The 22,370-nt window shown below is 37.4% G+C and overlaps 1 protein-coding gene across 4 annotated transcripts in view; it reads right to left on the bottom strand.

The window, feature by feature from the left end:
• Positions 1-22,370, bottom strand: part of OPHN1 (oligophrenin 1) — a 646,402-nt gene that overhangs the window by 295,417 nt on the left and 328,615 nt on the right. For all 4 annotated transcript variants that reach the window (XM_060086644.1, XM_060086647.1, XM_060086645.1 and 1 more), the window contains one exon: positions 4,615-4,716. In XM_060086644.1, coding sequence (XP_059942627.1) covers positions 4,615-4,716 — 102 coding nt within the window. The remainder of the gene's footprint in view (positions 1-4,614; positions 4,717-22,370) is intronic.

Raw genomic sequence — 22,370 nt, 5'->3', positions numbered from 1 at the left:
GGTGAGACACCAGATGCTTTGCCTCTAAGATCAGGAATAACTATTAAAATCATATTGGAATTCCAAGCTATTGCAATAAGACAAGAAAATGAAATAAAAGGTATATACATTGGGAAGGAAGAAATAAAACTGTCTCTTTTTGCATATGACACAATTATGTATGTAGAAAACCCTAAAGAATATACAAAAATCTCCTGGAGCTATTAATGAACTATAGCACAATTTCAGGATACAAGGTTAATATACAAAAGTCAATAGTTTTCTTATATGCTCACAGTGAACATTCAGAATTTGAAATTTAAAACACAATATCACTTACATTAGAAGAAAAAAGAAGTATTTAGGTATAAATCAAAAAATATGTATAAGATATATTGATGAATACTACAAAACTCTAATGAAATAAATCAAAGATCTAAATAAATGGAGAGATATTCCATGTATACAAATAGGAAGACAATATTATCAACATTTCTGTTCTTCACAACTTGATCTATAGATTCAATGTAGTCCAATTCAAAATCCCTGCAAGCTATTTTCTAGATATCAACAAAGTGATTATAAAATTTATATGGAGAGGCAAAAATATCCAGAATAGCCAACACAATACTGGGGGAGAAAAACAAATCAAAATACTGACACTATCTGACTTCAAAATTACTGGTAAGTTATAGTAATCAGAACAGTATGGTATTGGTGAAAGAAAAAATAGATCAATGGAATGGAATTGAGATCCTAAAATAAATCCACATAAACATATTCAACTGATCTTTGACAAAGGATCTAGGAAAATTCAATAAAGAAATGATAGTCTTTTCAAAAATGGTGCTGGAACAACTGTATATCCCCATGCCAAAAAAATAATAATAATAATCTAGAGACAGACCTTACACCTTTCATAATAATTAACTCAAAATGGATTATAGAAGTAAATGTAAAACACAAAACTATAAAACTCCTAGAAAATAACATAAGAGAAATCTTAGGTGATCTTGGATTTGGTGATGACTTTTTAGATATAACACCAAAAGCATGATTCATGAAAGAAAATATTGAGAAGTTTAATTTCATTAAAATTACAAACTTCTGCTCTGTGAAAAATTCTGTTGAGTGAAAAGACAAGCCACAGACTGGAAAAGAAATCTTTATAAAACATATATCTGATAAAGGACAGGTATCTAAAATATACAAACAGCTTTTAAGATGCAATAATATGAAAACAAACAACACAATTGAAAATGGGCAAAAGATTTGAACAGACACCTCACCAAATAAGATCTACAGATGGCATATAAAAAGATGTTCTGCAACACATGGCATTAAGAAAATGCAAATTATAAAAGTAATGAGGTATCACTACACACCTACTAGAATAGCTAAAATCCAAAACATAGACAACATCAAGTGCTGGCTAAGGTGTGGCGCAAGAAGAACTCTCATTCACTGATGGTAGAAATAAAAAAAAAAATAGTACAGCCACCTTGGAATATAATTTGGCAGTTTCTTAAAAAAAACTAAATATACTTTTACCATGCAGTTCAGTAATTGTGGTCTTTGGTATTTAACTGAATTATTTGAAAAGTTATATACACAAAACCTAGACACAAATGTTTATAGCAGCTTTAATAGTAGTTGACAAAATTTGGAGGATTCCAAGATGTCCTTTGATAGGTGAATAGGTAAACAAATTGTAATACATCCACACAATGAAATATTATTCAGTGCTAAAAAGAAATGAGCTATCAAGCCGTGAAAAGACACAGAAGAACCTTAAATGCACATTTCTAAGTGAAAGGAGCCAATGTGAAAAGGCTACATGCTATATAATTCCAACTATATGACATTCTGGAATAAGCAATATTATGGAAACCATAAAGAGATCACTGGCTGCCAGGGGTCAGCGGGGGTATGGAACGAGGAAGTGATGAATAGGTGGTGCCTAGGGATCATTAGGGCAGTGAAACTATGTTGTATGACAGTGTAATGATGGATTCATGTCATTATACGTTTATCAAAATCTATAGAATGTGCAACGCATTGGCTCATCAAGTGTATCAAATGTGTCTCATAAATGCAAATGTTAATAATAGGGGTAACTGTATGCAGGGGGTTAAGAATATATGAGAACTCTCTGTACTTATCATTCAATTTTTCTTTAAATCTAAAACTGCTCTAAAAATAGTCTCAATATTAAAAAAGAAGTGAGTGATCCAAGGTCCCCCAGCTTTGTTTTGATTAGACAAACACAAAGGCTGCATTCTTGCTCATTAGGAAAGCCACCAGGGACATCTAGATACAGCACCAATCTGCTAGGACACTCTAGAAGCTTTCATTGCAAAAGCCTCTAAAAGAATCAAGTTTGGACTGTGTCTGGGCTTCTAAAACCCACAGGTTCAGTAATTCTCTAGGAGGACTCAAAGGACTCTGCATATAGTCATACACATGGTTAAGATTTATTTCTGTGAAAGGATAAAAAGCAAAATCAGCAAAGGGAAAAGATGCATGGGATGAAGTCCATCGAAAGCTAGGTGCAAGCTTCCAAGAGTTCTCTCTTAGTGCACTCACACAGGAAATACTTAATTCCTCCAGCAACAAGTTATGACAACACATATGAAATGTTGTGTACCAGGGAAGCTCATTAGATACTAAGTGCCCTAGGTTTTATATTGGTTGCTGTACCCAGGCTCCCTCTGCTGAGCATGTACCAAACTTCTCGACTCCCAAAAGAAAATAAGGTGTTTAGCATAAACCACATTGTTTGTACAGGCAGTCTATGCACAATGAGTCACTCTTAACACTTAGGGAAACTTTTATATCAGTGTAGGGTACTGTTTACCAGCCAAGTTCTCAGAGACCAGCCAAAATGGGAACATATGTATATGTATAACTGATTCACTTTGTTATAAAGCAGAAACTAACACACCATCATAAAGCAATTATACTCCAATAAAGATGTTAAAAAAAAAGAGCTCATCTTGTAAGCAGACTTTTCTAAGCACAGAAGTCTTGGACCAGTTATGTTAACTTTTTTCTGCATAGGAACCCTGGCACAGAATAGAAGAAAAAGGAAGAAAGCAAAATTGTGCAAGAGGGAAATGGCAGATGACCCCAGACTAGTACTTCATTCCAGTTTATGGAAGAGAAGTAGTCCTTCACCTTTCAACACTAACTCCACCTACCACTGAGTCTCTTGACTCATCACCTTCATGTACCTCACATTCTGTGATGGATACTCACTAAATCAGGTGTCAGGAGATGAGTTTCAGCTTTGCCACAGTCTGTGTGACCATGGACAAGATGATTTCTAAGCTCGTGTCTATGACTTCATTCAGTTGGGTATCTCTTTTTATACTTGAACCTTCAATATCTCTATATCTTACTGGATCTTTTATCCAAAACATAGATCCATTCTACCAGTAAGTAAGCCTTAATCAGTTAATTCCTGTTTTTCCCTTTCCAAGTGACACTTTTTGTGACTCAGAACTTTTCCCCTAGATCATCACAATAGTTTCCTAAACTGGTTTACTTGCTTCCCGTCTCTCCCGCATTTAATTCATCCTACAACTTCAGCCAGTTTAAGATTCCTAAAGTAGAATTCTAATCATATTGCTTGCACAACCAAAGGCCTTCAATAATTCTTCCAGGGTCAACAGAATTAAAGCAAACTCCTGAGCCTATTACACCACAATATCTCTACAACTTGTCTGATCCTTTCCTGTCTTTCACTATCCTCCAATAGTAATGCAAATTCTGGTCAAACCTTTAGCCAAACATTGTTTTCCATCCCTGGGGCCACTGTCCTCCACTTGAAAGGTCCATTTCTATATTTTTATCTGTCAAACACTTTACATATAATCATATTACCACCTCAAATTTAGAAGGGCAACATTCTTCCACAAAGGCAATTCTCCACGTCCAAATGTAAATTTTTTATTCTCCAAATACCTTCCTATCCCTACAAGGACACCACATACACATTACATTATGTAAAAAAAAAAACTACTTGTATAAGAGTCATGTGTGTTCTCATTTTAGCATCCTAACTGTAAGCTGCAGAAGAGCAGGAAGTACGTCTTACTGTCTTTGTAGTCCTATTGCAACCATCATAGTGCCTGGCATGTGGTAGGCGCTCACTGAGTAGTGACTTCTTTGAACTGAAGTCAGTGGAAGTGCCATATAAGCTGTAGTCCCAGTGTAGGACCAAAAAAAAAAAAAAAAACCTACCTTTGGAACACCTCATGGGAAAAAAGTAGATCTACTCCTGATCTATCAAATATAGCGCTAGTTTAACTCTATCTTAATATGTAATCTAGAATCAGAAACTTAGAACTGAAAAGGATTCTAGAGATCTTTGAGTACCACTCTTCCTTTGATAGATAGAGAAACTGAGGACAAGAAAGAAATATCTTATCCAAAGTCACACTGTGAGTTTGTGGAGGAGGTGGCTTGAGAACTCAGGGCTCCTGAGTCATTGGCCATGGTTTTATCTACAAGCACAACTATTATACATGGTTCTCTGCTGAGGCAGGGTATGAGGAAAGTCTTGAAATAGGAAGCTGTGACGTACCAAGGCATAGCTGGCAATAGAAGGCAGGGCAGGCTGTTTGAACATACCTCTTGTAACTGAGATTCTTTCTTTTTGGAAGACAAATGTAAGTGCCGATCCAGCAAGGAATAAAACCTCTCTCCATCCTTTTCAAATTTCTTTTTCCGCTCCTAGAGGTGGGACAGAAGGCACAGATTAGCATGTCTATGATTTTAATTGTCTGCTCAGAAATGAGAATGCATAACACAGTGTCAGGTTTCATGTGGTCAATCTCTCTAGTTCCCAGGAAGGAAAAAAAAAAAAAAAGCAAGAGAGAATTAATTTCTGCATTGGTCTCAGTAATTTCGGCTTCCTCAAACATAACCTTGAAAAATTCCACCTACACAAGGGGTAGTTCCTATTGGTATAGCTAAAGGCTCTGGGAGCTGCTGCTCAGAGAATGGCACTTAAAATGCACCTGTGTGCAGGTTACCTTTTCTTCTCAATATTTTTCACATGCATTAACTACATTAATTATTTAAAGGAGAAAGAAGGAACACAATAGTGAACAGTGAATACACCTTTTAAATATTAATCTGCAATGCATTTAGACAGCCAAATAATAAGTAAAATATCTCCAAGGCAATTGGAACCTGAGACTGCCTCTGTGAATGATGAGTTCCTTGATATTATTCAAGCATTTGAGTACTGCATATTAAAACACCGTGAAAGATGAGGGAAAAATCCCAGAAGGTTTAACTGAAAATAAAGAGTTGAAAAGCCTTATGAAGGATGGAGTACTCAGTCGTCACTCTCTTCAAGTATGAAATTTAATTAAGCTCTCTGCCTCTCAACACAAGGAGAAATCACACAGTCTCCAAAGGAGCACTAAGAATACTAGTTTGTCACAGATTAAGGCTGACATTCTGCAATCCTCTCAGCACCATGTTGGGAAATTCACGTAAAAGGCTTGTGTTGTCACATAGGAAATCTAAACTCACTGAGCCCCTACAGTGTGTCAGGTATTCGAAGAAGCAGTACGGGGAACACACAGACAAAAAGAAAAAAAGTACCTCACCCATGGTTTATTTCCACAGGCAATCTGTTGCTGGGCAAGAAGCCAGCACAGAATTGAGGGACCTCTGATCTGTAAGGAATGTGCTTTTCACCAGAGGGAAAAAAATAAAAGAGGAAGTTAATATTAACTGAGGCATACATCAGGCCAGGAAGGACCTTAGGTACTTACTATTTTTTTTTGAATTTTTGAATCTTATATATTTAATTTTTCTACAGCAGGTTCTTGTTAATTATCCATTTTATACATATTATTGTATATATGTCAATCCCAATTTCCCAATTCACCACATCGACACCCTCCCATCACTTTCCCCCCTTGGTGTCCATAAGTTTGTTCTCTACATCTGTGCCTCTATTTCTGCCCCCTGCAAACCAGTTCATCTGTACCATTTTTCTAGGTTCCACAAATATGCGTTAATACACGATATTTATTTTTCTCTCTCTAACTTAACACTGTATGACAGTCTCTAGATCCATCCACATCTCTACAAATGACACAATATTTTTCTTTTTATGGTTGCATAATATTCCATTGTATATATGTACCATATCTTCTTTATGCATTCGTCTGTCGATGGGCATTTAGGTTGCTTTCATGACCTGGCTATTGTAAATAGTACTGCAATGAATACTGGGGTGCATGTGTCTTTTTGAATTATGGTTTTCTCTGGGTATATGCCCAGTAGTGGGATTACTGGGTCATATGGTAATTCTGTTTTTAGTTTTTTAAGGAACCTCCGTACTGTTCTCCATAGTGGCTATATCAATTTACATTCCCACCAACAGTGCAAGAGGGTTCCCATTTCTCCACACCCTCTCCAGCATTTGTTGTTTGTAGATATTCTGATGATTCCCATTCTCACTGGTGTGAGGTGATATCTCATTGTAGTTTTGATTTGCATTTTTCTAATAATTAGTGATGTTGAGAAGCTTTTCATGTGCTTCTTGGCAATCTGTATGTCTTCTTTGGAGAAATGTCTATTTAGGTCTGCTGCCCACTTTTGGATTGGGTTGTTTGTTTTTTTAATATTGAGCTGCATGAGCTGTTTATATATTTTGGAGATTAATCCTTTGTCCGTTGATTCATTTGCAAATATTTTCTCCCATTCTGAGGGTTGTTTTTTCGTCTTGTTTATGGTTTCCTTTGTTCTACAAAAGCTTTGAAGTTTCATTAGGTCTCATTTGTTTATTTCCATTTTTATTTCATTACTCCAGGATGTGGATCAAAAAAGATCTTGCTATTTATTTTACATAACACTATTTATGTCAAATAGTGTTCTTCCTATGTTTTCCTCTAAGAGTTTTATACTGTCCGATCTTACATTTAGGCCTCTAATCCATTTTGAGTTTATTATTGTGTATGGTGTTAGGGAGTGTTCTAACTTAATTATTTTCCATGTAGCTGTCAATTTTCCCAGCACCACTTAGTGAAGACACTGTCTTTTCTCCATTGTATAGCCTTGCCTCCTTTGTCATAGATTAGTCGACCACAGGTGTGTGGGTTTATCTCTGGGCTTTCTATCCTGTTCCAGTGACCTATATTTCTGTGTTTGTGCCAGTACCATATTGTCTTGATTACTGTAGCTCTGTCATATAGTCTTAAGTCACAGAGTATGATTCCTCCAGCTCCGTTTCCTTCCGTCAAGACTACTATGGCTATTTGGGGTCTTTTCTGTGTCTCCATACAAATTTTAATATTTTTGAAATAGTTCTGTGGAAAATGCCATTGGTTATTTGACAGGAATTGAATTGAATCTGTAGATTGCTTTGGGTAGTATAGTCATTTTCACAATATTGATTCTTCCAATCCAAGAACATGGTATATCTCTCCATCTGATTGTATCATCTTTAAGTTCTTTCAGCACTGTCTTATAGTTTTCTGCATACAGGTCTTTTGTCTCCCTAGGTAGGCTTACTCCTAGGTACTTAACTCTTTTTGTTGCAATGGGAAAGGGGAGCATTTCCTTAATTTCTCTTTCAGGTTTTTCATCACTAGTGTATAGGAATGCAAGAGATTTCTATGCATTAATTTTGTATCCTGCAACATTACAAAATTCATTGATTAGCTCTAGTAGTTTTCTGGTGGCATCTTTAGGAATCTCTATGTATAGTATCATGTCATCTGCAAATAGTATCAGTTTTACTTCTTCTTTTACAATTTGAATTCCTTTATTTCTTTTTCTCCTCTAATTGCCATGGCTAGGACTTCCAACACTATTTGAATGATAGTGGCAAGAGTGGACATCCTTGTATTGTTCTTCATCTTAGAGGAAATGCTTTCAGTTTCTCACCACAGAGAATGATGTTTGCTGTGGGTTTTTCATATATGGCCTTTATTATGTTGAGGTAGGTTCCCTCTATGCCAACATTCTGGAGACTTTTTATCATAAATAGGTGTTGAATTTTGTCAAAAGCTTTTTCTGCATCTATTGAGATGATCATATGTTTTTTATTCTTCAGTTTGTTAATATGGTGTATCACATTGGTTGATTTGTGTATATTGAAGAATCCCTGCATCCCTGGGATAAATCCGACTTGATAATGGTGTATGATCCTTTAAATATGTTGTTGGATTCTGATTGCTAGTATTTTGTTGAGGATTTTTGCATTTATATTCATCAGTGATATTGGTCTGTAATTTTCTTTTTTTGTAGTATATTTGTCTGGTTTTGTTATCAGGGTGATGGTGGCCTCATAGAATGAGTTTGGGAGTGTTCCTTCCTGTGCAATTTTTTTCAAGAACTTGTGAAGCACGGGGGCTAGCTCTTCCCTAATGTTTCACAGAAATCACCTGTGAAGCTGTCTGGTCCTGGATGTCTGTTTGTTGGAAGATTTTTAATCACAGTTTCAATTTCATTACTTGTGATTAGTCTGTTCATATTTTCTATTTTTTCCTGGTTCAGTCATGGAAGGCTATACCTTTCTAAGAACTGGCCCATTTCTTCCAGGTTGTCTGTTTAATTGGCATAGAGTTGCTTTTAGTAGTCTCTTAGGATGCTTTGTATTTCTGTGTTGTCTGTTGTAAGTTATCTTTTTTCATTTCTAATTCTGTTGATTTGAGTCCTCCCCCTCTTTTTCTTGATGAGTCTGGCTAATAGTTTATCTTTTCAATGAACCAGCTACTAGTTCTATTGATCTTTGCTATTGTTCTCTTTGCTTTTATTGCATTTATTTCTCCTCTGATCGTCATGGTTTCTTTCCTCCTACTATATTTGGGTTTTGTTTTTTTTTCTTTTTTCTCGAGTTACTTTAGGTGTAAGGTTAGACTGTTTACTTGAGATGTTTCTTGTTTCTTGAGGTAGGCTTGTACTGCTATAAACTTCCCTCTTAGAACTGCTTTTGCTGCATCTGATAGGTTTTGGATTATCGTGTTTTTGTTGTAATTTGTTTCTAGGTATTTTTTTGGTTTTCTCTTTGATTTCTCAATGATCTCTTGGTTATTGATTAACGTATTGTTTAGCCTCCATATATTTGTGTTTACATTTTTTCCCTGCAATTCATTTCTAATCTCATAACGTTGTGATCAGAAAAGATGCTTGATATGATTACAATTTTCTTAAATTTACTGAGGCTTGATTTGTGACCCAAGACGTGATCTATCCTAGAGAATGTTCCATGGGCACTTGAGAAGAATGTGTAATCTGCTGTTTTTGGATGGAATGTCCTATAAATATCAATTAAATCTATGTGATCTGTAGCGTCATTTAAAGCTTGTGATTCCTTATTAATTTTCTGTTTGGATGATCTGCCCATTGGTGTGAGGTGTTAAAGTTCCCCACTGTTACTGTGTTACTGTCGATTTCCTCTTTTATAGCTGTTAGCAGTTGCCTTATGTATTGAGGTGCTCCTATGTTGGGTGCATATGTTTATAATTGTTATATCTACCTCTTGGATTCATCCCTTGATCATTATGTAGTGTCCTTCCTTGCCTCTTGTAACATTCTTTATTTTAAAGTCCATTTTATCTGATATGAGTATTTCTACTCCAGCTTCTTTTTGATTTCCATTTGCACAGAATATCTTTTTCCATCCTCCCACTTTCAGTCTGTATGTGTTCCTAGGTCTGAAGCGGGTCTCTTGTAGACAGCATATATATGGGTCTTGCTGTGTATCCGTTCAGCATGCCAGTGTCTTTTGATTGGAGCATTTAATCCATTCACATTTAAGGCAATTATTGACATGTATGTTCCTATTACCATTTTCTTAATTGTTATGGGTTTGTTTTTGTAGGTCATTTACTTCTCTTGTGTTTCCCACTTAGAGAAGTTCCTGTAGTGTTTCATGTAGAGCTGGTTTGAATTCTCTTAGCTCTTACTTGTCTGAAAAACTGTTGATTTCTCCATCAAATCTGAATGAGATCTTTGCAGGGAAGATTAATCTTGGTTGTAGGTTCTTTCCTTTCATCACTTTAAATATATCATGCCACTCCCTTCTCGTTTGCAGGGTTTCTGCTGATAAATGAGCTGTTAACACTATGAGAGTTCCATTGTATATTATTTGTCATTTTTCCCTTGATACTTTCAGTAATTTTTCTTTGCCTTTAATTTTTGTCACCTTGATTACTATGCACCTCAGTGTGTTTCCCCTTGGGTTTATCCTGCCTGGGACTCTCTGTGCTTCCTGGACTTGATTACTATTTTGGATCCCATGTTAGGGAAGTTTTTGACTATAATCTCTTCAAATATTTTCTCGGGTCCTTTCTCTCTCTCTTCTCCTTCTGGAACCCCTATTATGTGAATGTTGTTGCATTTAATCTTGTCCCAGAGGTCTCTTAGGCTTTCTTCATTTCTTTTCATTCTTTTTTCTTTATTCTGTTCTGCAGCAGTGAATTCCTCCATTGTGTCTTCCAGGTCACTTATCCGTTCTTCTGCCTCAGTTACTCTGCTACTGATTCCTTCTAGTGTATTTTTCATTTCAGCTATTGTATTGCTCATGTCTGTTTCTTTGTTCTTTTATTTTTCTACGTCTTTGTTAAACATCTCTTTCATCTTTCCGATCTTTGCCTCCATTCTTTTTCTGAGGTCCTGGATCATCTTCACTATCATTTTTCTGAATTCTTCTTCTGGAAGGTCTCCTATCTCCACTTCAGTTAGTTGTTTTTCTGGGGTTTTATCTTGTTCCCTCATCTGGTACATAGCCCTCTGCCTTTTCATCCTGTCTATCTTTCTGTGAATGTGTTTTTTGTTCCACAGGCTGCAGGATTGTATTTCTTCTTGCTTCTGCTGTCTGCTCTGTGGTGGACGAGGCTATCTAAGAGGCTTGTGCAAGTTTCCTGATGGGCGCGACTGGTGGTGGGTAAAGATGGGTGTTGCTCTGGTAGGCAGAGCTCAGTAAAACTTTAATCCGCTTGTCTGCTGATGGGTGGTGCTCGGTCCCCTCCCAGTTGATTGTTTGGCCTGAGGCGACCCAACACGGTAACCTACCCAGCACTTTGGTGGGGCTAGTGGCAGAGTCTAGGGGAGCTGACACCAAGGAGTACTCCCCAAATCTCTGTTGCCAGTGTCCTTGTCCTAAAGGTGAGACACAGCCACCCCTCACCTCTGCAGGGAATCCTCAAACACCAACAGGTAGGTCTGTTTCAGTCTCCTATGGCGTCACTGCTCCTTACCCTGGGTCCCGATGCACACACTATTTTGTGTGTGCCCTCCAAGAGTGGTGTCTCTGTTTACCCCAGTCCTGTTAAAGTCCTGCAATGAAATCCTGCTAGCCTTCAAAGTTTGATCCTCTAGGAATTCCTCCTCCTGTTGCTGGACCCCCAGGTTGGGAAGTCTGATGTGGGGCTCAGAACCTTCACTCCAGTGGGTGTACTTCTGTGGTATAAGAGTTCTGCATTTTGTGAGTCACCCAGCCAGGAGTTATGGGATTTGATTGTATTGTGGTTGCACCCCTCCTACTTATTGTGGCTTCTCCTTTGTCTCTGGATGTGGGGTATCGTTTTTGGAGAGTTCCAGTGTCTTCCTGTCAATGACTGTTCAGCAGTTAGCTGTGATTCTGGTGCTTTCTCAAGAAGGAGTGAGCACACGCCCTTCTACTCCGCCATCTTGAACCAATCTCCAATGTTCGGTACTTAAAATCTATATCTCATTTAGTATTCACAACTCTGAGAAATACATACTGTAAAGGAAATTAAGGTTCAAAAATGGTGAACTAACTTGCTGTAGGTCATATAGCATACACGTCTGATTTATTCTACATAGTCATATAGGACCCAGATGATCATGAAAGGACTTACACTCAGGAGGCTTATGAATACTCAGGGAACCTTGTCTATAGCCTTAGCCCCAACTCAGATACCAAAACACTTGAGATAGAAAATTTCACACAAAAGATAGTAGGGGAAACTGTTCCTTCAGGTACTGAATTTATTTAAAGTAGCAACTGTTTGAAGAAAGCATGGGAGCCAGAAAATGTCAGTAACTTCTCTAGGAATAAAGTTCTGTGGGTCACTTTTTCCTCCACTTCCATTTTTAAAATAAAAACTATGAGATAGAATTCATGTATCCTAAAATTCACCATTTTAAAGTGGATAATTCAGTTTTTAGTATATTAATTAAGTTGCATAACCATCACTGCTATCTAATTCCAAAATACTTCCATCACCTCAAAAAAAAACATACCTATTAGTAATCATTCCCTATTCCTCCCTCCTTCGCCTCAGTAACCACAGTTTACTTACTGTCTCTGTGAATTTGCCTACTCTAGACATTTAATATAACTGGAATCGTATAATATGTGGCCTTTCATGACTCTCTTTTTACACTTAAAATAATGTTTTCAACGTTTATCCCTGTTGATTGACCCTTTGCATATACAGTTTACCCTTGAACAACATGTGGGTTAGGGACCCCAAATCTCTGTATAGTTGAAAATCCGCATATAACTTATAGTCCACTGTCCATACACATGGATCCACTATATCCACAGTTCTGCATCTGCAGATTCAACCAACGACAGATTGTATACTACTGTAATATTAACTATTGACAAAATCCACGTATAACTGGACCCATGCCGTTCAAACCAATGAAGTTGAAGGGTCAAATGTATATTCTATGGAGAAATGTTTATTAAATTATTTTGCCCATTACTAAATTTGGTTTTATCTCTGTATTTCACCAAAGAAGAAATACAAATGGACAAAAGCACATGAAAAGATTTTTGGGTTGCTGGCACTTTCTTGGTAGTGCCCTTTGAAGCATAAATATTTTTAAATTTGTGAAGTCTATCTAACTGGCCTATTTTTTTCTTTGGTTACTTGTGCTTTGGTGTCATATCTCAGAAACTTGGCTGATCTAAAGTCATGAAGCTTTACACCTGTATTTTCTTCTAAGAGCTTTATAATCTTCAGTTATTTTTTTTAGTTAACAACTTCATTGGAGTACAATTGCTTTACAATGGTGGGTTAGTTTCTGGTTTGTAACACAGTGAATCAGTTATGCATATACATATGTTCCCATATCTCTTCCCTCTTGCGTCTCCCTCCCTCCCACCCTCCATATCCAACCCCTCTACGTGGTCAAAAAGCACCGAGCTCATCTCCCTGTGCTATGAGGCTGCTTCCCACTAGCCATCTATTTTACGTTTGGTAGTGTATACATGTCCATGTCACTCTCTCACATTGTCAAAGCTTACCCTTCCCCCTCTCCACATCCACAAGCCCATTCTCTAGTAGGTCTGTGTCTTTATTCCCATCTTACCCCTAGGTTCTTCATGACATTTTTTTTCCTCTGATTCCATATATATGTGTTAGCATAGTGTATTTGTTCTTTTCTTTCTGTATTACTTCACTTGGTATGATAGACTCTAGGTCAATCCACCTCACTACAAATAACTCAATTTTGTTTCTTTCTATGGCTGAGTAATATTCCATTGTATATGTGTGCCACATCTTCTTTATCCATTCATCTGGTGATGGACACTTAGGTTGCTTCCATATCCTGGCTATTGTAAATACAGCTGCAATGAACATTTTGGTACATGACTCTTTTTGAATTATGGTTTTCTCAGGATAAATGCCCAGTAGTGGGATTGCTGGGTCATAAGGTAGTTCTATTTTTAGTATTTTAGGAACCTCCATACTGTTCTCCATAGTGGCTGTACCAATTCACATTCCCACCAGCAGTGCAAGAGTGTTCCCTTTTCTGCACACCCTCTCCAGCATTTATTGCTTGTACATTTTTTGATGATGGCCATTCTGACCACTGTGAGATGATATCTCATTGTAGTTTTGATCTGCATTTCTCTAATGATTAATGATGTGGAGCATTCTTTCATGTGTTTGTTGGCAATCTGTATATCTTCTGTGGAGAAATGTCTATTTAGGTCTTCTGCCCAATTTTGGATTGGGCTGTTTCTTATTTTGATATTGAGCTACATGAGCTGCTTGCAAATGTTGGAGATTGATCCTTTGTCAGTTGCTTCATGTGCAAATATTTTCTTCCATTCTGGGGGTTGTCTTTTGGTCTTCTTTATGGTTTCCTTTGTTGTGTAAAAGCTTTTTAAGTTTCATTAGGCCCCACTTGATTATTTTTGTTTTTATTTCCATTTCTCTAGGAGATGGGTCAGGAAGGATCTTAGTGTGATTTATGTCATAGAGTGTTCTGCCTATGTATTCCTCTAAGACTTTGACAGTGTCTGGCCTTATATTTAGTTCTTTAATCCACTTTGAGTTTATTTTTGTGTATGGTGCTACTGAGTTTTTGAATTTCATACTTTTTCATGTACCTGTCCTGTTTTCCCAGCACCACTTATTGAAGAGGCTGTCTTTTCTCCACTGTATATTCTGGCCACCGTTATCAAAGATAAGGTGACCATATGTGCGTGGGTTTATCTCTGGGCTTTCTATCCTGTTCCACTGATCTATATTTCTGTTTTTGTGCCAGTACCATACTCTGTTGATTACTGTAGCTTTGTAGTATAGTCTGAAGTCAGGGAGCCTGATTCCACGGGCTCCATTTTTCATTCTCAAGATTGCTGTGGCTACTAGAGGACTTTTGTGTTTCCATACAAATTGTGAAATTTGTTGTTGTAGTTCTGTGAAAAATGCCCCTGTTAGTTTGATAGGGATTGCATTAAATCTGTAGATTGCTCTGGGTAGTAGAGTCATTTTCACAATGTTGATTCTTCCAATCCAAGAACATGGTATATCTCTCCATCTATTTGTATCATCTTTAACTCCTTTCATCAGTGTCTTATTATATTCTGCATAGAGGTCTTTTTTCTCCTTAGGTAGGTTTATTCCTAGATATTTTATTCTGTTTGTTGCAAAGGTTAATGGGAGCATTTTCTTAAATTCATTTCCAGATTTTTCATCACTAGTGTATAGGAATGCCAGAGATTTATGTGCATTAATTTTGTATCCTGCTACTTTACCAAATTCATTGATTAGCTCTATTAGTTTTCTGATGGCATCTTTAGGATTCACTATGTACAGTATCATGTCATCTGCAAACAGTGACAGCTTTACTTCTTCTTTTCCAATTTGGATTCCTTCTATTTCCTTTTCTTCTCTGATTGCTGTGGCTGAAACTTCCAAAACTATGTTGAATAATAGGGGTGAGAGTGGGGCACCTTGTCTTGTTCCTGATCTTAGTGGAAATGGTTTCATTTTTTCACCACTGAGGACGATGTTGGCGGTGGGTTTGATATATATGGCCTTTATTATGTTGAGGAAAGTTAACTCTATGCCTACTTTCTGCAGGGTTTTTATCATACATGGGTGTTGAATTTCGTCGAAAGCTTTCTCTGCATCGATTGAGATGATCACATGGTTTTTCCCAGTCAATTTGTTAATATGCTCTCTCACGTTGATTGATTTGCGTATATTGAAGAATCCTTGCATTCCTGGAATAAACCCCACTTGATCATGGTGTATGATCCTTTTAACGTGCTGTTGGATTCTGTTTGCTAGTATTTTGTTGAGGATTTTTTGCAACTATGTTCATCAGTGATATTGGCCTGTAGATTTCTTTCTTTGTGACATATTTTTCTGGTTTTGGTATCAGGCTGATGGTGGCCTCGTGGAATGTGCTTGGGAGTGTTCCTCCCTCTCCTATATTTTGGAAGAGTTTGAGAAGGATGGGTGTTAGCTTTTCTCTAAATGTTTGATAGAATACACCTGTGAAGCCATCTGGTCCTGGGTTTTTGTTTGTTGGAAGACTTTTAATCACACTTTCAATATCAGTGCTTGAGATTGGTCTGTTTGTGTTTTCTATTTCTTCCTGCTTCAGTCTCGGCAGGTTGTGCCTTTCTAAGAATTTGTCCATTTCTTCCAGGTTGCCCATTTTATTGGCATAGAGTTGCTTGTAGTAATCTCTCAAGACCTTTGTATTTCTGAAGTGTCAGTTATTACTTCTCCTTTTTCATTTCTAATTCTATTGATCTAAGTCTTCTCCCTTTTTTTTCTTGATGAGTCTGGCAAATGGTTTATCAATTTTGTTTATCTTCTCTAAGAACCAGCATTTAGTTTTATTGATCTTTGCTATCGTTTCCTTCATTTCTTTTTCATTTACTTCTAATCTGATATTTATGATTTCTTTCCTTTTGCTAACATTCGGGTTTCTTTATTCTTCTTTCTCTAATTACTTTAGGTGCAAGTTTAGGTTGTTTATTTGAGATGTTCCTTGTTTCTTAAGGTAGGATTGTATTGCTGTAAACTTCCCTCTTAGTACTGCTTATGCAGCATCCAATAGGTTTTTGGTCGCCGTGTCTCCATTGTCATTTGTTCCTAGGAAATTTTTGATTTCCTCTTGGATTTCTTCAGTGATCACTTGGTCATTAAGTAGTGTATTGTTTAGTCTCCATGTGTTTGTATTTTTTCCAGGTCTTTTCTTGTAATTGATATCTAGTGTCATAGCGTTGTGGTCGGAAAAGATACTTGATACAATTTCAATTTTCTTAAATTTACCAAGGCTTGATTTCTGACCCAAGATATGATCTATCCTGGAGAAAGTTCCATGAGCACTTGAGAACAATGTGTATTCTGTTGTTTTGGATGGAATGTTCTATAAATATCCATTAAGTCCATCTTGTTTAATATATCATTTACAGCTTGTGTTTACTTATTTGTTTTCATTTTGGATGATCTGTCCATTGGGGAAAGTGGGGTGTTAAAGTCCCCTACTATGATTGTGTTACTCTCCCTCTCCCCTTTTATGGCTGTTAGTATTTTCCTTATGTATTGAGGGGTTCCTATGTTGGCTTCATAAATATTTACAATTGTTATATCTTCTTCTTGAATCGATCCCTTGATCATTATGCATAGTCATTCTTTGTCTCTTGTAATAGTCTTTACTTTAAAGTCTATATTGTCTGATATGTGAATTGCTACTTCAGCTTTCTTTTGATTTCCATTTCCATGGAGTATCATTTTCCATCCCCTCACTTTCAGTCTGTATGTTTCTCTAGGTATGAAGTGGGTCTCCTGTAGACAGCATATATTCGGGTCTTGTATTTGTATGCATTCAGCGAGTCTGTGACTTTTGGTGGGAGCATTTAATCCATTTACATTTAAGGTAATTATCGATATGTATGTTCCTTTTCCCATTTTCTTAATTCCTTGGGGTTTATTATTGTAGGTCTTTTACTTCTCTTGTGTTTCCTGCCGAGAGAAGTTCCTTTAGCATTTGTTGTAAAGCTGGTTTGGTGGTGCTGAACTCTCTCAGCTTTTGCTTGTCTGTAAAGCTTTTCATTTCTCCATCAATTCTGAATGAGATACTTGCTGCGTAGAGTAATCTAGGTTGTAGGTTTTTCTCCTTCATCACTTTAAATATGTCCTGCCACTCCCTTCTCACTTGCATAGTTTCTGCTGAAAGTTCAGCTGTTAACCGTATGGGGATTCCCTTGTGTTTTATTTGTTGTTTTTTCCTTGCTGCTTTTAAAATATTTTCTTTGTATTTAATCTTTGATAGCTTGATTAATATGTGTCTTGGTGCGTTTCTCCTTGGATTTATCCTGTATGGGACTCTCTGTGCTTCCTGGACTTGATTAACTATTTCCTTTCCCATACTAGGAAAGTTTTCAACTATAATCTCTTCTAATATTTCCTCAGTCCCTTTCTTTTTCTCTTGTTCTTCTGGGATCCATATAATTCGAATGTTGCAGCGTTTAATGTTGTCCCAGTCATATCTTAGACTGTCCTCAGTTCTTTTTATTATTTTTTTTCTTTATTCTGCTCTGAAGTAATTATTTCCACTATTTTGTCTTCCAGGTCACTTATCTGTTCTTTTGCCTCAGTTATTCTGCTGTTGATTCCCTCTAGAGAATTTTTAATGTCATTTCTTGTGTTGTTCATCATTGTTTTCTCTTTAGTTCTTCTAGGTCCTTGGTAAACATTTCTTGTATTTTCTATATTCTATTTCCAAGATTTTGGATCATCTTTACTATCATTATTCTGAATTCTTTTTCAGGTAGACTGCCTATTTCCTCTTCATTTGTTAGGTCTGGTGGGTTTTTATCTTTCTCCTTCACCTGCTGTGTGTTTTTCTGTCTTTTCATTGTGCTTATCTTACTGTGTTTGGGGTCTCCTTTTTTCAGGCTGCAGGTCTGTAGTTCCTCTTGTTTTTGGTGTCTGTCCCCAGTGGTTAAGGTTGGCTCAGTGGGTTGTGTAGGCTTTATTGTGGAGGGGACTAGTGCCTGTGTTCTGGTGGATGAGGCTGGATCTTGTCTTTCTGGTGGGCAGGTCCACATCTGGTTGTGTGTTTTGGGGTGTCTGTGGACTTATTAAGATTTTAGGCCACCTCTCTGCTAATGGGTGGGGTTGTGTTCCTGTCTTGTAGTTGTTTGGCATAGCGTGTCCAGCACTGTAGCTTGCTGGTCATTGAGTGAAGCTGGGTCTTGGTGCTGAGATGGAGATCTCTGGGAGATTTTTGCCATTTGATGTTATGTGGAGCTGGGAGGTCTCTTGTGGACCAGTGTCCTGAAGTTGGTTCTCCCACCTCAGAGGCACAGCACTGACTCCTGGCTGGAGCACCAACAGCCTTTCATCCACACAGCTGAGAATAAAAGGGAGAAGAAAGAAAGAAAGAAAGAAAGAAAGAAAGAAAGAAAGAAAGAAAGAAAGGGAGGAAGGAAGGAAGATGATAAAATATAATAAAGTAAAATAAAGTTATTAAAATAAATAAATAAGAAAATTTTTTAAAGTAAAAAAAAAAACGGATTGACAGAACCGTAGGACAAATGGTGAAAGCAAAGCCATACAGACAAAATCACACAGAGAAGCATACACATACGCGCTCACAAAAAGAGAAAAAGTGGAAAAAGAATATATCTTTGCTCCCAATGTCCACCTCCTCTATTTGGGATGATTCATTGTCTATTCAGTTATTCCACTGATGCTGAGTGCATCAAGTTGATTGTGGAGATTTAATCCGCTGCTCCTGAGGCTGCTGGGAGAAATTTCCCATTCTCTTCTTTGTTCTCACAGCTCCCAGGTTTCAGCTTTGGATTTGGACATGCCTCTGTGTGTAGGTCGCCTGAGGGCATCGTTTCTTCGCTCAGATAAGACGAGGTTAAAGGACCAGCTGATTTGGGGGCTCTGGCTCACTCTGGCCGGGGGGAAGGAGGGGTACCGATGCAGGGAAAGCCTGCAGTGGCAGAGGGCAGCGTGACATTGCCCCAACCTAAGGTGTGCCATGCGTTCTCCTGGGGAAGTTGTCTGTGGATCACGGAACCCTGGCAGTGGTGGGCTGCACAGGCTCCCAGATGGGGCAGTGTGGATTGTGACCTGTGTTTGCTCACAGGTTTCTTGGTGGCTGCAGCAGCAGCCTTAGCGTCTCATGCCCGTTTCTGGGGTCTGCGCTGATAGCCACGACTCGCGCCCATTTCTCGAGCTCCTTTAAGCAGCTCTCTTAATCCCCTCTCCTCACACACCAGGAAACAAAGAGGCAAGAAAAAGTGTCTTGCCTCTTCGGCAGCTCTGGACTTTTTCCCGGACTCCCTCCCATCTAGCCGTGGTGCACTAGCCCCCTTCAGGCTGTGTTCACGCAGCCAACCCCAGTCCTCTCCCTGGGATCTGACCGAAGCCCGAGCCTCAGCTCCCAGCCCCCACCCACCCCGGCAGGGGAGCAGACAAGCTTCTCGGGCTGGTGAGTGCTGGTCAGCACCGATCCTCTGTGCGGGAATCTCTCTGCTTTGCCCTCTGCACCCCTATTGCTGGCTCTTCTCTGTGGCTCCAAAACATCCCCCCTCCGCCACCTGCAGTCTCCACCCACGAAGGGGCTTCCTAGTGTGTAGAAACCTTTCCTCCTTCACAGCTCCCTCCCACTGGTGCAGGTCCCATCCCTATTCTTTCTCACTGTTTTTAATTTTTAATTTTGCCCTACCCGGGTACGTGGGGAGTTTCTTGCCTTTTGGGCAATCTGAGGTCTTCTGCCAGCATTCAGTAGGTATTCTGTAGGAGCAGTTCCACATGTAGATGTATTTCTGATGTATCTGTGGGGAGGAAGGTGATCTCCACGTCTTACTCTTCCGCCATCTTGAAGATCTAATCCAATTTTCAGTTCTAATTTTTTTTAACGTAGTATGATCTAGGGCCCCATCTTCATTCTTTTGCATGTTAATATCCAGTAGACTTAGCATCATTTGTTTAAAAAAACATTCTTTCCCATTCAATTGTTTTGGCATCCTCGTAAAATGTCAATTAGCCATAAACATATACATTTATTTCTGGACTCTCAGTTCTATTCTATTGATCTATAAGCCTACCATTATGTCAGCACCACACTGTGTTGATTACTATAGGTTTGTGGTAAGTTTTAAAATTAAAAATTGTGAATCTTTTTCAAAATTTCTTTTTCCATGTGCTTCTTTCTATCCGGATTTTAAGGTCACCATATCAGTTTGTACAAAATGGTCAGCTGATATTTTACTAGACATTTGCACTGAATGTATATATATTTTGTATTACCATCTTAACAATATTGCCTTCTGATTCATGAACATGGAACTTCTTTCTATTTATTGAGGTCCTCCTTAATTTCTTCCAATGATATTTTGTACTTTTTAGTATACAAGTCTTTAACTTATTTTGTTCAATTTATGCCTCAGTACTTTACTCTTTTTGATACTACTGTAAATGGGTTTGTTTTCTTAATTTAGTTTTCAAGTTTTTAATTAATAGTGTATAGAAATACAATGTACTTTTGTATATTGATCGTGTATCATGCAACCTTGTTGTACTCCTTTATTAGTTCTAACTATGTGTGTGTGCACATGTGCATGTATGTCTTTGTATTCCTTAGGATTTCCTATATACAAGATAAAGTAATCTGCAAATAGAGATAGTATTACCTCTTCAGCCAGAGAATGACAAATACTCTATGATACTCCTTATACATGGAATGTAAAAAATAAAACAAAGTAGTGAATATAACAAATAGGAAATAGACTCACAGATACAAAGAACAAACTAGTGATTAGCAGTGGTGAGAGGGGAGGGGAAGGGGTAATATAGGGGTATGAGGTTAAGAAGTACAAACTATTATATATAAGCTACTCAGATATATTGTACAACACTGGAAATATAACCAATTTTTATAATAACTATAAATGAGGCATAACCATTAAAAACTGTGAATAACTATATTGTACACCTGTAACATATAATATTGTAATTCAAATATACTTCAATTAAATAAAGAAGTTGCATTTCAGGGTCAATTTGACTGCAAGTGCCAAATGTAACAAAGGCTCTAATCAAGAATCACTTCTATACTCAGGTAAAAATGCTGCATTAAGACAGTTCTGGACTCATGAATAAGGGAAAGAACTACTATGTTGAAAAGACATATTTGCCAAACAGTATGTGATGCTCTTCAATATATGTTATTTAATTGAAATATTCATATCAACCCTGAATGCTAGGTGTAATTTCTTAACTTCTAATATTGAATAGAAATGTATACAGAATCACAGACAGAAGAGAGGAAACAGAGCCTGGGAATTTGATTGCATCATTACATGCATAATGTTCACATGACCACATAAGTAGCATTCAAGGTTAAGACATTTTTTAAAACTCTTTTGTTATTCAAATAATCATCTAGTCCAATGTAGTAAGTTAAGACAAGTAGCGATCCCCGGTCCTCTTTCTCCTATTTCCTCTTTCCCAGAAGCAACAACTTTCATCTCTTTAAGCCAATTATTCTAGAAGTTCCATCCAAATTTCTAATATCTCAAAATAAATGTTTATATTGCTGTTACTAATTTTTAAGTTTTATGCATTATCTATTAGCATATTTATCAGTAAAGGAGATGAGAATTTAGTTCCCTTTCCTCTCACCATCTCATTATCACCACCACCACCTTTGCTCCCCTACCCAAAAATACTTCCTCATACTTCCAATATACTCTTATTATAATCTTGGTTTGATTCATATTAAGTATTCATATTCATTATTATGACTATCTAAATACTGTTTATAATGATACATATAATGGTATACGAGTAATCTTACTTTCTTGTACAATTTTTATAAAACATAAAGGTGCCTATTACCCTTTCTGTTTTGCTTTATTTGGTTGGTAATTTTCAATGCACTTAGAACTAAATCTCTAACTCTACTCCAGTTCTCTATATCTCCTCTCAAAATGTCCATTCATATAATTTCATTTCAATACCACCTGGAACCTTCTGGTAGCTCTAACCTGAAATTTTTGACTTTTATTCATAGTTCCTGGTTTTGAGTTTGGAACATCCTTCCACATTCATCCTGGGGTATTCCATTTGAAACTCTAATATGTTGGTATACTTTTCCCCCAGTATTTCCTG

The sequence above is a fragment of the Mesoplodon densirostris genome, chromosome X (genome assembly GCF_025265405.1).
Source record: "Mesoplodon densirostris isolate mMesDen1 chromosome X, mMesDen1 primary haplotype, whole genome shotgun sequence".
Taxonomy (NCBI): Eukaryota; Metazoa; Chordata; class Mammalia; order Artiodactyla; family Ziphiidae; genus Mesoplodon; species Mesoplodon densirostris.
The sequence above is the reverse complement of the archived record's forward strand: the minus strand, read 5'-3'. Positions and strand labels throughout refer to the sequence as shown.